Source organism: Nycticebus coucang, chromosome 2 (genome assembly GCF_027406575.1).
Source record: "Nycticebus coucang isolate mNycCou1 chromosome 2, mNycCou1.pri, whole genome shotgun sequence".
Taxonomy (NCBI): Eukaryota; Metazoa; Chordata; class Mammalia; order Primates; family Lorisidae; genus Nycticebus; species Nycticebus coucang.
Genome location: NC_069781.1, coordinates 113,110,370 through 113,125,752, shown reverse-complemented (window position 1 = coordinate 113,125,752; position 15,383 = coordinate 113,110,370). Strand labels below are relative to the sequence as shown.

The 15,383-nt window shown below is 39.9% G+C and overlaps 1 protein-coding gene and 1 pseudogene across 2 annotated transcripts in view; both read left to right on the top strand.

Moving 5' to 3' along the window:
* SPTLC1 (serine palmitoyltransferase long chain base subunit 1) overlaps window positions 1-7,627 on the top strand; it is a 78,871-nt gene extending 71,244 nt beyond the window's left edge. Inside the window, exons 14-15 of the mRNA XM_053579062.1 lie at window positions 4,696-4,769; window positions 6,243-7,627. Of these exons, the coding sequence (XP_053435037.1) occupies window positions 4,696-4,769; window positions 6,243-6,336 (168 nt within the window). The 3' untranslated portion in view covers window positions 6,337-7,627. The remainder of the gene's footprint in view (window positions 1-4,695; window positions 4,770-6,242) is intronic.
* Window positions 7,628-12,850: 5,223 nt separating this feature from the next.
* Window positions 12,851-13,766, top strand: LOC128567342 (E3 ubiquitin-protein ligase MARCHF5-like; annotated as a pseudogene). Its single transcript, XR_008374877.1, has one exon. The product of XR_008374877.1 is annotated as an E3 ubiquitin-protein ligase MARCHF5-like (transcript).
* The last annotated feature ends 1,617 nt before the right edge of the window (window positions 13,767-15,383 follow it).

The window sequence follows — 15,383 nt, the reverse complement described above, 5'->3', positions numbered from 1 at the left end:
TACACACTGTTGGTGGGATTGTAAGCTAGTACAGTCTCTGCAGAAGGAAGTACAGAGATTCCTCAAAGAACTCAAAGTAGATCAAGTTCCATTTGATCTCACAGTTCCATTACTAGGCATCTACCCAAAAGGAAAAAAAAATCAGCTGTGCGTGGTGGCTCATACCTATAATCCTAGCATTCTGGGAGGCCGAGGCAGGCAGATTGCTTGAGCTCAAGAGTTTGAGACCTGCCTGAGCAAAAGCGAGACTGCGTCTCTACTAAAAATAGAAAAACTGAAACAAGAGGATTGCTTGAGCCCAAGAGTTGGAGGTTGCTGAGCTATGATGCCATGGCACTTACCCAGGGGGACTGCTTGAAACTCTGTCTCCAAAAAAAAAGAAAGAAAAAGTCATTTTGCCATAAGAAAATTTGTACTCGAATGTTTATAGCAGCCCGATTCACAATTGCAAAGATATGGAAACAACCCAGGTGCCCTTCAACACATGAATGGATTAATAAACTTTGGTATATGTGAACCATAGAATACTATTCAGCCATTATAAAATGATAGAGTTTTTTTTTTTTTATAACAACCTAGATGAATTTGGAGAACATAAGCAAAACATCACAAGAATGGAAGAAGAAAACTACACATACTCAGTATTTCATTAGAACTAGTAGATTAACACTGCATGTTCACATGAGAGGAAAACTCAGTTAAATTCAAGTGGGGTGGGGAAGGTCTGGTAAAATCCCACCCAACAGGTACATTATATGAGTATATTGCACACTTCCTAGGTGAAGCACACAACTACAATCCGGGCTTTAACCATACAGAAGCAAATTATGCAACCTAATAATATGTACCCCATATTAATCTGAAATTTAAAAAAAAAAATACTTTTTCTAATAAATAAAAATGTTGACATGATTAATGTATGGGAAAGGTGTGCAAAAATTTCAATACCAGACTCCTTCATTCCGGTAGCACCTTGCCCAAGTGTAGCATGTGGAGATCATATTATTGCTACTATTTGAAGTGTAGTGATGTTTCTCTGATATGATCCTGCTGGTGGTGTTCTTTGGTGAGAAGAAGAGAGTCCCCAAAACATGAAAGCTTTAGTTTACAATATTATAGCAGAAATTTTCCCAAGCATCACTAAAGATTCAGACGTAAACCTACTAGATCAGTGGTTCTCAACCTTCCTAATGCTGCAGCCCTTTAATATAGTTCCTGTGGGTCGTGACCCACAGGTTGAGAACCACTGTACTAGATGGTTATTAAACCCTGGGACAGCTCAATTCAAACAGAGCATCTCCTAAACCCCTAGTAATGTACCTGGCCCAAGTCAAAATGAAAGAGAAAATCCTGTGAGCAGCCAGACATAGGCAACGGCTGACCTACAAAGGCAAACCCATCAACTAACAGTTGACTTCTCAGTGAAAACTTTACAAGCCAGAAAAGAGTGGTCTCTATCTTCAAACTTAAAATCTTTTCTCCACAAGTGGAGAAAGACCCGAGGTCTGAGTGCATGCTGCCTTTTATAAACTGCTTAGTCTCACCTTTCCCCTGGCAGGATTGGTTATTGTATCCTGCCTTTGGACGCAACCTGTAACTGACAGGTTGGGATTGTATAATAGATTACATCACAGGTTTAACTAGATGCTATTGAGCTCTGGGAACTTTTCACTGTGAAATGCACAGACCAGGAGGGAAAGTCACCACTGGCTTTGTAGCTGTCCTACATCCTACAGTGTTTGAGTCTGGAGTAATGGATTCGTGGAGAACTTCATACAGTATGTGGCCTTCTGGAGTCAGTTGTGTTAAACAAAAGTGAAAACAAACACAGAATCTGAGCTTTCTAATAAAGGAAACCTGTCAGATTATGAATGGTCAGGCTGGAGCGACTGGCCTTGCTACGTGAGGAAGTGTTATGTCCGCTGGGGCACAACTCTGCAGACATGAAGAGAGATGAACCCACCTTAAAGGGAAAATGTATCCCACTGCCTGCTTTACTGCTTTGGTATTTTTATTGTAATGTTGCTTAAACATATACTGCCACAAAAGTAAGTGCAACATGTATGCGATTAGCATTCTTGTACAAATAAATGTAAAACCAAAACAGATTTTATAAATTAAATACAAACTAAATGAACAAGCCAGTAAAATTCAGATTTATTACACTGCCTTCATGTGATAGGTGACTTTGTTTTTCTCAATGGAAAAAACAAGAGAGCCACAGCAGAGCAGCCATGTGGGCTCACTGTGTGTGCGCTGGACCCCACGTGATGACTCTTTGTCCTCCCTCAGAGTTTCCCCTGGAGCTGCCTCAGGACAGCTGTCTGCATGGGCTTTGTGTCTGGGACATTTGCCTTCTCTCCATGCCAGTTCTGTATGAAATCTACCTCTGTTCTTTTTTTATTAGGTGCAACAGTTAGTCTTACTACTGCTTTGTTCCAGATGGGTACGCAGAGGAAAATGTGAATGAAATGCCTCAACATGAACATTGAGAAAGAGAAAGTCACAGTCTAGACAACTCAGATCCCAAAAGTATATCTGTGGGTTCAGTTTGATACTGGCTATCTTAAGGAAAGGATCTTGGAGCTGAGTGAGAACAGTCTGGGGTAGTGAGGAACAGTCCACTATGTGGAAGAAGAAAAGAAAGATCTTACAGTTTCTTTGCATAATCACAGCTTTAAATCTTCAAAATCCTTTGCCCCACTCCTCTCTTTCTCTTTTCAGTGTTAAAAGGAGAGAGGAATCATGGTGCTGTAACTCTCGTTTAAGCTTTGTTTAAGCTTTGTAGAACTAGAGGTTTTGCCAAGTTTATGTTGAGTTGCTCAACAGGACACTACTTTTTACAAACTGAGCTGTTGTTTATAATGTCTCTTAACCAGCCAGGCTAGAAACAGCCAGGCCAGATGTTCTCAGAGGTTCATGTCCAGCATCTAGAGCCAGCCAGAGGCTGTCGTCATCGCTGGTATTGCTTCCTTCTCTTCCTTGCAGTTTACAGATGCTTTACTGCCAGGCATGTGGAGTAACTGGACTTGCCTCTCTTCACCCCTTCCTCCATTTTGTTTTTTTAAAAATATAATCTACATACCATAAAACTCACCCTTTGGGGGTGTACAGTGAAGTGGTTTTTAGTACATTCACAAAGTTGTGCAGCCATTGCTATCTAATTCCAAAACATTTTTATCACCCTAAAAAAGAAATTTTCTGTATCTTTTTACTTTGCTCTGTTTTTTATCCTTTGTTTATTTTTGGAGCAAATGTTTCGATTTAAAAATAAAAATGGTTGACATGGTTAATGTGTGGGAAAGCGATGCCAACATTTGACACCAGCCTCTTTAATCCTGATAGCATCTTGCCCAGGTGTAGCATGTGGCGGTCATGTTACTGTTGCTATTTGAAACGTAGCAATGTTTCTCTGACGTGGTCTCTCTGACGTGGTCCTGCGGGGGGCGCTGTTCTTTGGTGAGGCTCTTGGTGCCTGCAGAACTTTGCTCATACTACTTCCCTATGTTCCAACTCTGCTTTGCCTAAAATGATAGCTGCTGGCTACCTATGCCTGTTTAACTTTAAAGTAGGTAGAAGTCAATTAGAAATTTGATCTCTCAGTAGCATCAGCCACATCTCTTAAGTGCTTGGCAGTCACTTGAGACTCTTGGTGACAGTACTGGACACTGCAGAACAAATGTATTCAGCACTGCGGGACGTTCTGTGGACGTGGCTTCTTGAGCTTATGCTGTGGGTATTTTAAGGTTGTCTCACACACTGTGGTCACCAACTGCCAAGCCACGGACCTTATTCTTGCCCATGGCCTGTTAGGAACTGCGCTGCGCAGCAGGGGTGAATGGTGGGCACATAGATAAAGCTTCGTTTGTATTTACAGCTGTTCCCCGTTGCTTGCATCTGTCTCAGCTCCGCCTGCTGTCAGATCAGCAGCCACATTGGATTCTCATAGGAGCATGACCCCTACTGTAAAGTGCGTGGGAGGGATCTAGGTTGAGCACAAGCCTGACGATCTGAGGTGGAGCTGAGGCAGTGATGCCAGCACTACGGAGTGGCTGCAGATACAGATTATCATTAGCAAACGGGTTTGACTGCATTTACAGCTGCAAATACAAAACCTATCAGGTTAGGGGATCACGGGAGGAGTGTGGTCAGCTCTGCTCTAGGATGAAGCTGAGATGTCTAAGAGCAGGTGACACTTAACTGAAGCCTGGAGAAACAATGTGTGTCAGGGAGTGGCAAGTGACAAGCTGCATCTGGTGGCAAGCTTTATAGCAACAACAACACTTAAGTCACTGGGTGTCACTGTCTCTCATCACCCCCAGATGGGACTATCTAGTTGCAGGGAAACAAGCTCAGAGCTCCCACTGATTCTGTGTTACTGTAAATTGTATAATTATTTCATTATATATTACAGTATAATAAAATAATACTAGAAAGAAAGTGCATAATAAATGTAATGCACTTAAATCATCCTGAAAGCATCCATCAGTACCCTTCCATCCCCCAATGCGTGGAAGAATTGTCTTCTATGGAATTAGTCCCTGCGGCCAAAAAGTTTGGGGACTGCTGCTCTTGTAGTCATAACTGGAAAAGGGAGTAAAAATTGTTGCTGAGGGATCTCAAGGAACCTTCCCATTTGAATTGCCACTGTGTCTGAAGACGAGGCTGCACATATCTTCCCTTCTCTTCACACAGTGCATGAACAGAAGTATCGCGTTGACTCAGGCACGCTACTTGGAGAAAGAAGAGAAGAACCTCCCCCCTCCCAGGTCGGTTGACATTAAAATATGATCTTTTTTTTTTTTTCCTACTTTAAACTCTGAAATATATTATGTTTCGAAAAATTCTGAAAGACTATCACAGAATCAGGCAAAAATATCTACTGTTAAAGTATAGCTTATCACCTGCTTTGTCTTTAAAGTAGATATTTAAAAATTTTAACTGAAAAGCCCTTCAGGACTCATTTATGGACCCATTTAACTCAGAAATGTCTGGGATCCTTGGAATGAAACGGAGCAAACTGATCCCTCCCATGTCTCAAAAGTGGCACACACTGGGCCAGCGGCCTCTACCATGAGGGCCGTACTTCGTGGAGGGACAGCAGTCTGGGTCATGGCGGTCATGCTGCCTTTTCTGGTGCTTTATCAGCAATCATTCAGGAAACAGAGCAAAGGTGGGGAAAATCTGCAGCATCCACAAGACACACCAAAGGGTAAAGACATTAAAGGAGACTGGATCCTGCCTTCAGAGCACTTCAGTATAGTTGGGGGGTGGACATCTAAATATGGCACTGGGTTAGGGGATCACGGGAGGAGTGTGGTCAGCTCTGCTCTAGGATGAAGCTGAGATGTCTAAGAGCAGGTGACACTTAACTGAAGCCTGGAGAAACAATGTGTGTCACACAACAGGGCACATTGGGGCCTTCTAGGTCCATCTAGGAGCCGAAAGCACATGCATCAGAGGTGCCAGGCACTAGGTCAGGGAGGCCACGAGATGAAGCGTGGGCACCAGATCTAGATTTGGAAGGTCAGTCTGGCTGCAGTTCAAGGCACCTTAGAGATCTTGCCCATCATTTTTTATTGCACCAATCCAACTATGTAATCCTGTGTTTACTTGCTAGTAAGATATAAATAAACCAGGATGGAAGCCATGCTTGCTATGGGTCCTTAGAACTCTGCCCAGCACAGAACAGCTCAGTAAACGTGCACAATGCATGAAGCAAATGTTTGCAAAAGGTAGAGAGTGGGACATGGGTGGTATTATCCTGTGAAGCTAATATTTCTTCAATTTCCCAGAATCTTGAAAATTTCTGTCATGCACAGAATATTAAAGAACTTCCTTCCACATTGCTTATTGAGTTATTAATACCAACAGCCAAACACTCACTGATTTTAAAAAGGTGAGTTCTTGCTCTGGGTTGGCACCACATGAAGCAGTAGGTGATGGACAGGATACTGTTTCCCGGTCTAGGTAGCAGGGCCCATAATAGTCTGCTCTGAGTGCATGCACGCTAATGGTACAGGCCAGGGCCTGCAGGCCACAGAGTCCCTGTCACATCCGCTCACCTGCCACATCACTGAGAAAGTGGCTATAGATAGCAGGTACGCAAATGGACAGGCTGCCTTGAGTAGAACTTTATTTACAAAAGCTGGTGGTGCTGGATTTGGCTCATGGGCCATAGATGGCTGACCTTGGTATAAATTCTCCCTTGATAAATTTTTGTGTCCTTTACTGTTTCTCAGCATTAGGGTTGTGGTCACGGTGGAACAAACGGAAGAAGAACTGGGGAGAGCTGCATCCACCATCAAGGAGGTGGCCCAGGCTGTCCTGCTGTAGGCTGAAGCCCAGGACTGTGGCCTCTTGCCACACAACATGCAGAAAGGATATGAGACCTCCTGGTGGCCAGAGAATAGTCCGAGAGCAAGAGCACACGGATATTGGATAGGATTATTACCAAACAGTGTGGATATCGACCAAGTGTGTGACCATGAGAAGGATGCTTATTATTTTTTAAAAGGAAACACACCTGAAAGCCCAGGAACTGATTTTTTAAAGGGGAAAACTAATGACAGTATAACTGGTATTTAAATTGTGCATTTAGTACTATTTAAATGTTTTATTATACTAGTATTTTATATTCTTTATTGTCATTTAAAACTGGAGTTTCAGTTTCTCTTCTCTCACTTTTAATAGAACGATTCTGTGAACACTCCTCAATCCCGTAATATTTCGTAGAAAAGTGACTTAGCAACAGAAAGCTAAGAGGAACACTTCAGCATGTACGATACAAAATCTGTTATTGAAGATCTCATACAACCTCATCTTTTCCAGTCATCAACACATGGAGCTAGATGGGGCTAAAAGGAGCACTTTTTGTGTGATTACTATAAACTTTTCATTATAATATATCTGAATCTTCAAATTTTTATATACACTAAATATTGATGTTATACCATTTCTAGCCTGAGCATCCCTAACCAGGAATATTCATTATACTTCCTAAGTGAGCAATAATTTAAATCAAATGCTATTTTATTTTAATATAATTGACCTTTAGATTTATTATGTGTTAACTTTTAGTCTGTTTTGGGATGGGAGTTGGTTATCATGTTGATTCCAAAGTATCATATCCCTCATATTTTAGAACATCTCAGACATATTCCTTTTTTTGTATAGTGGGTTTCCCTAGGGATGTATAACTTTAGGCTTTTTCTAAGCTAAGAAAAATGAGAATTACTTTTATTTTTAGGTTATGAATTCCAAATATTTAAAAAATATGAGAAAGCACTAAAAAAAATGAAGCTATATTTTATCTGTTTTCTCTTTAGCAAACTAAATTAAGTGATATAAAGGTTTGTGATATGTGCCACAAGATGATACCAATATTCCTTCTCTTATTAAAAGTAAAGGAATACAATTATTTTAAAAGTGTTGTTTTTATAATCTGTGTTCATATTAACAAATGGTCTTCAATGTGTTTTTAAATAACATTTTTTTAATGTTCAGTCTATTTTGCTTGAGGTATTTCATATATATGTGCCTTTTGATTGCTGCTGCTTTAAAGGATACAGTACTCTTGGGGAATGGATCTGTTTTGTTTTTTAATGGAATAAACCTACATTCCTGATGATCAGTCTATCTGTATATGTAATGTATTCAACAAAATAGTCTCTTATTTTTAACTTTTTTGCAAACCTAGGGTAGTAGTCTTTGTGTATGTGCCTGGTTTTTTTGTTTGTTAAATAACAGCTAAATTCCTTAGTTTTTTCCCCCCACATTCACCATGTGAATACACAAGAATATATTGTATCTGAAATTTCCTAGGTTCCTGCTGATTTAAGTGTTGGCCTCTTAAGACTACAAAAATATCAGTGTCCTGGCAGGTACAGTGACTCTTGCCTGTAATCCCAATACTTTGGGAGGCTAAGGCAGGAGGATAAATTGAAGCCAGAAATTCAAGAGCAGCCTTGGCAACATAGCAAGGCCCATCTCTACAACAAGAATTTTTTTTAATTAACAGGGTGTGGTGGTATATGCCCATCTCAGGTACATGGGAGACTGAGGTGGGAGGGTCTTTGGAGCCCAGGAGTCCAAGGCTGCAGTGAGATGTGATTGCACCACTGCACTCCAGCTTGGGGGACAGTGAGACCATCTCAAAATATGTGTGTGTGTGTGTGTGTGTGTGTGTGTGTGTGTGTGTGTGTGTGTGTGTGTAAACAAGCTAGAGTCATTTTTGTAAATAGATGAGAATAGTAACTCTTCAGTTCCTTTTATAATACTTTTTTTCACGTTTTGGCCGGGCTGGGTTTGAACCCACCACCTCCGGCATATGGGGCCGGCACCCTACTCCTTTGAGCCACAGGCGCCGCCCATAATACTTTTTAAGTTAAAACAGCAACATCCAAATATCTGATGAGGAAGAAAGTATAGCAAGGCATATTACTTCAGTCCTAAAAACACCAACATTTAAAACAAGAAGAACTAAAAATAATGAAGTGACCATGGTCCAGTAATATGCACTACAAAAAAAGTCTGCTAGGAGTAGTAAAATTTGAGTCAAACTGAAGCAAAATGCTGAAAAAGGACAGCTGTCTCAAATCTGAGGCAGGTTACCAATTTCACTTTGGGGGAGGGAATTGGTGTGTTACCATTTAATGGGGCACAATGGTAAAGGTATATGGCACATCTCTTGGGTGTGGGACACAACTACAAAGGGACCTAACAAATGCAAATATTGTAACCTAGTTGTACCCTAACATTAACCTGAAATTTAAATAAATAAAAATAGAAAAACTAGCCAGGTGTTGTGGTGGGTGCCTGTAGTTCCATCTACTTTGGAGGCTGAGGAGCACTTGAGCCCAAGAGTTTGAGGTTGCTGTGAGCTAAGCTGATTTCCATGGCCCTCTACCCTGGGTGACAGTGTAAGATTCTGTCTTAAAAAGAAAAAAATCTTGAAAGCAGCAAGAGAAAATTTACTCAAGTGTAAGTGAGCAATAACATGATTAATGTCTGATTTTTCATCAGAAATAATAATAGAAGCCATAATGCAGTGGACAGACATATTTGAAGTGCTGAAAGGAAAACACTGTCAACTAAGAACGCTATGTATCTGGCAAAATCATCCTTTAAAAACAAAAATGAAACTTGGATTCCCCTCACCCCACCCCGCCCCACCATGCTGCCAGAGGTTCTGTTCTCTCTCTTCTCTTCGCCCTCTTCTGCTTATCATGTTTATCAGTCTTTCAATAAACTTTAGCCTGTCACTTGAAAAAATTAATTAAAGACATTTCTAGAAAAAACAAAATTCATTTCAAGCAGATATTCCTTATAAGAAATACTAGCCAGGCACAGTGGCTGGTGTGCCACTTGTAGTCCCAGCTACTCAGGAGGCTGAGGCAGGAGGATCCCTTCACTCCAGGCTAGGCAACATAGGAGACACTATCTTGGGGAGGAAAAAAAAAAGGAAGGAAAGAAAAAGAACTACTGCAGGAAGTTCATCAGGCTGAAAGGAAGTAGCACCAGACAGTAAATCAAATCTGTAAAAAGAAATGAAGGCCGCTAGAGATAATAAAGGCATCAGTAAATTTTTTTTGAACTGTATACCTCTTAAAAGATATAAGAGCAGTTCAAACCCAGCCCTGGCCAAAAACTGCAGAAAACGAAAAGATATAAAAGCACCTAGAGCAGTAATTATAGTACTGCTCTTTTGGAGTTTATAGCTATAACATGTATGTCAATAATTGCTCAAAGGAGTGGAGAATAAAAAGAAAAGTTTTATATTTTACTAGAAGTTACTATTACTCTGAAATAGATTATGATAAATTAAAATGTAAATTCTAATCTCTAGAACAAATAAGTATAATTAAAAAAGTAACAACTAAAATAGTAAATGTTATAATATTGAACACAAAGCAGTAAAGAAGGACAGAAGACGAAAAAGATATGAAACCAAGAGAAGGCAAATAAAACCCAATCGTCTCAAAAATCCCATTAAAATATAAATGCATTGGGCAGTGGCTCCATATGCTGGAGGTGGTGGGTTCAAACCCAGCCCCGGCCAAAAACTATAAATATATATATTTTAGTTATAAAATATATAAATATATATATATTTATAATAATATATATAAATGCATTGAACACTAGTCAAATGGATGAGGTTGACGGACTGAATTAAAAAAAAAAAAAGACCCAACTGTGATGTCTACAAGATACACACTTTAGATTCAAAGACACAAATAGGTAGGAAAAAATGAAAAATGATAATGCCATGCAAACAGTAACTAAAAGAAGGCTGCAGTGGCCTGACTTAAAACCAGAAAAACAATGTGCCTTTAACATAAGCAATATTACTACAGATAAATTTAAGTGTATATGTGCCTTAAAACAGAGTCCTAAAATAGATGAAGCAAAACTGGCATAATTGAGAAATAAATAACAGTTAAAGATTTGAATACTCTAAATGTTGATAGAACTCCCAGAAAGAAAATTAGTAAGGATCTGTATCCTGGGGACCCGAACAGCACTATCAACCAACTTGAACAAACTTACCATCTCCAGAGCACTCCAGCCAGAGAGTACCCAGAATGCACAGCTTCTCAAGTGCCCATGAAACATTCTCCAGGACAAACCACATGCTGGGCCGTGAAACAAGGCTCAATAAATTTTAAAAGACTAAAATCATAAAAAGTATGTTCTCTGGCCACAACATGATTAAATTAGAGATCCACACTAGAAGGGAAACTGGAAAACTCCCAAATATCTGGTAATTAACTGCACGCTCCTAAATAACACACGGATCCAAGAAGTATACACAGGAAGTTTTAAAAATGTGTACTGAATAAAAAACAAAAATGTGTACTGAATGAATTACATATAACATCAAAAACATTTATATCTCATTGGTTTAATATAAAAGAGAGACATGGAAATGATATGATGAGAGATTTTAGGACTTCGGTGGAGTGGACAGTTCCATGTTGACATCATTTCAGTAGTGATTGATTTCAGTCTGCCCACTAACCAAGAACGTCAGCCTCTCCAAATAAGAAATAATCCTTGTTGTGTACAACTACTTTGATTTCTCCATATCCTGGGAGAAGAACTGTACCTCCAACTCTCAGCAACTGGGGGAATCTCTTCACCCTTTAGACTCCAATCCAACAGTGATGACTATTCTTTGTGGTCCTTTCCCTGGAGATTTTTCTGGAAGCATAATGCCTCCTTTGATTACAGTTCCACTATACTCCTTTCAACCAATAATAAGAGGGCAGAAGAAACATTCTAAATGCTTGTCCTGCCCTCACCCTTGCCACAGCTCCTACTCTGCTTTCCAGCTGCTGCCACAAGCCAGCAAATCAAAATTTATGTGAGACAACTAAAGCAGTGGCTAAGAGGAAACTGATAGAGAATTTAAATTCGTATTTGTATCAGAAAAGACAAAAGGTTCCCAGTCAATGACCTAAGCTTCCACCTTAAGAAACCAGAAACAGAGCAAGTGAAACTGGAAGCAGACAGAAGGAAGGAGATATAGATTAGCCAGGTAATCAGAAAAGTAATAGAAAAAATTAATGAAACCAAAAGCTTTTCTTTAAAAAGATCAACAAAAGTTATCAAATCCTTAACAAGACTGGCCAAGAAGGTAACAGAAGACACAGATTACCAAAATCAGGACCTAAAGAGGCAGCATCACTACAAATCTTACAAAATGAACATATTCCAAGAAAGACAAAAATTATTTTTAAAAAACTCTAAACTAAATAAAAAATCTGAACAAACCTGTAATAAGCAAAAAATTGAATTAGTAATTCAAAATCAATCCACAAAGATGTCCAGATAGAGGTGGCTTCACTAGTGAATTTTATGAACTATTTCAAGAAAAACTAATAGGAATCATTAACAAATTTCTTTTTTAAAAAATAGATGTACTTTGAGAACATCTTCCCATTCATTCTATCAGGTTATTCTTGTCCTGATTTCAAAGCCAGACCAATTACAAGAAAACCATATATCAATTTCCCTCATGAACATGGACACAAATATTCTTAATTTCTATTCAAAATTGTGTTGCAGAATCTAGCCCCTAAAATAAGGCAAAAAAAAAAAAATAGAAGCATTCGAATTGGGTTGATAAAAGTAAAAAATAATCTTTTTGCAGATGATACTACACTATGTGTAGAAAATCCTAAGGACCACACTAGTAAACCAAGACTTAATAACTGTGCTTAGGAAGATGGGAGGACATAGGTCAATAAATTAAATGAGTTTGTTTCTATATATACTAGCAACGAAGATCTGACAATTCAATTTTTAATAATCCCATTTATAATATCAAAAACTAAAATAATAAAATTTAACAAAAATATATGACTTATATGCTGAAAACTACACTGCTGCAAAAATTAAATATTTAAATAAATGGAGAGCCATTCCATGAACTGGGAGATACCCCAAATTGATTTATGGATTCAACACAGTTCCTATCAAAATTATAACAAATTTTAATGCAGGAATTGCTAAGCTGATCCTAAAATTTATAGAAAAATTCAAAAGCCCGAGAGGTATCTCCTCCGCCAGCAGCTACTCGGCTCCCGCGGTCCATGGACCAGAACCTCGGGCCGACGAGCAGGAACCCCGGCCGCGATCGCCGCCTCCCCGACCCAGGCTGCTCCTCCTCGCTCCCCACCGCCTCCTCCAGACGCCCGCCGGCCCCGCACCCCAGCCGCTGGGCTCGCCGAGCTTCCAGGGGAAGCTGGGAGGCGGGTTCGCGCCTGACTCTCAGTGCCATTGTCCCTGGCCTAGCCCTGACTAGGTCTACTCGGGAGGGCCAAGTGCACCGGCCTCAAGGAAGATGCCGGACCAAGCCCTACAGCAGATGCTGGACAGAAGGTCTGGGTGTGTTTTGCCACTGATGAAGATGATAGAACAGCTTAATGGGTGAGACCATGCAGGTGCAGAGGATCTACAAAATGGGTTCACCAAGCTTGTCTACAACGCTGGGTGGATGAAAAACAAAAGAGGAAACAGTACAGCCAGAGTGGCATGTCCTCCGTGCAGGGCTGAAACTTAATAGTCTTTCCAAAGTTGGGTCCGGTTGTTTATGTCTTGGATCTTGCAGATAGACTGATCTCAAAAGCTTGTCCATTTGCTGCAGCAGGAATAATGGTTGGCTCTATCTATTGGACAGCTGTGACTTCTGGAGCAGTGACAGTGATGCAGGTTGTAGGCCATAAAGAAGGTCTGGATGTTATGGAGAGAGCTGATCCTCTATTTCTTTCAATTAGACTTCCTACTATTCCTGTCATGCTGATATTAGGGAAGGTGATTCGCTGGGAAGACTACGTTCTTAGACTGTGGCACAAATACTCAGATAAACTTTTTGAATAGCATATTTCCAGGGATTGGTTGTCCTGTTCCTCAAATTCCAGCAGAGGCTAATCCTTTAGCAGATCATGTCTCTGCTACCCGAATTTTGTGTGGAGCCCTTGTCTTTCCTACTATTGTGACAATAGTTGGTAAATTGATGTTCAGTAGTGTTAACTCTAATTTACAAAGGACAATCTTGGGTGGAATTGCTTTTGTTGCCATAAAAGGAGCATTTAAGGTTTACTTCAAACAGCAGCAATATTTGCGTCAGGCACACCACAAAATTCTAAATTATCCAGAGCAAGAAGCATAAAACTATGACTTCTGGTTCTTCTTCAGTCCTCTCATCCTTACGAATCTGTTGTCTTGTTTTGATTCCATCATTAATTCACTTGTGGAGACTTGTGATAAGCTGCTGCTCCTACATTTTTTAAGAAATATAATAAAGCACTTAGGGCAGGGGAAATCGTCTTCAGTAATCACGGAACCTAAGGATGTGCTTTGTTTTCATTGTCTTGTACGTACTTCTTTTATGGCAGTCATCTGAACATCTTAGCATGGTAAACCTGGGTTTTGTTCGTATTTTCTTCAGACAGGAATGTAAAGATCAAACAGTGCAAATATTAAAAAATGCACATGCTATTTTATTCAAATGCCTCTTTGTACATGTTCATGTTCAGGGTTTTCTTAGAATCAGCAACTCAATGAAAATACTATAAGGATTTTTCTCACTGGCATAATTTGATTACATACTAAACAGGAGCCTATGTTAATATGAGGAAAATTAAACTAATTAGTTATAAATGAATAACAAACGAAAAATGTATGTAAACATTCAAACAATTACCTGAACAAATAAGACTTTGTTGTGTTTTCCTTAACCCATGTAATGTCCTCCAAAATATGTAGGGTAAAAATTCACGGGGCTTCCAGATCACTTTTCACTATTAAATTTTATTTATATTAAAAAAAAAAAATTCAAAGGCCCTACAGTAGCCAAAGCAATTTTTTTTTTTTTTTTTTTTTTGTAGAGACAGAGTCTCACTTTACTGCCCTCGGTAGAGTGCCATGATGTCACAGGACTCACAGCAACCTCTAGCTCTTGGGCTTCCGCGATTCTCCTGCCTCAGCCTCCCGAGCAGCTGGGACTACAGGTGCCCGCCACAACGCCCGGCTATTTTTTGGTTGCAGTTCAGCCGGGGCTGGGTTTGAACCCGCCACCCTTGGTATATGGGGCTGGCGCCCTACTCACTGAGCCACAGGCGCCACCCCAAAGCAATTTTTAAAAAGAACAAAGTTGGAGGATTTACATCACTCGCTTTGAAAACTTACATAACACTGTGGTTAACATGGCAGAATGCTGCTGGATACATCAATGGAACAGAACTGAGAGTCCAGAAATAAATCAACTCTTATATTTATGGTCAATTGATGGTCAACAAATTCAATGGGAAATTTGAAGGGGGCAATTCAGTGGTGAAAAGATAATCTTTTCAATGAATGTTGCTGGGAGAATCGGATATGGTAGTAGTTTAAATAATGACTATCCAAGGAACTAAGCCCTAATCTGTGGGACTTGTGATCCTATCTGGAAAAAAAGGTCTGTGCAGATGTGATTAGATTAAAGATTTTGACATGAGCTTACCACATCATAGGGGATCACACAGAGGAGAAGGACATGTGAAGACAGAGGCAGAGTGCACTGAAACAGCTACAAGGCAAGGATGCCAGTAGCCCCCAGAAGGGAAAAGGGGCCGGAAACCAATGCTCCCTTGAGCCTTCAGAGGAAGGGTAGCCTTTCTGACACTTTGAATTCATACTCCGGACTCCAGGATGGTGAGAAAATAAAGTTATGCTGTTAATCCACTAGTTTGTGCTAATTCGTTATAGAAGCCAGGGGAAATTAATACAGAATCTATTTTGCCACCAAAAATCCCTACTTTACACTATATATAAAAACTAACTCAAAATTGTAGGCCTCATTGTAGCTACTAAAACTGTAAAACTTCTTAGGAGAA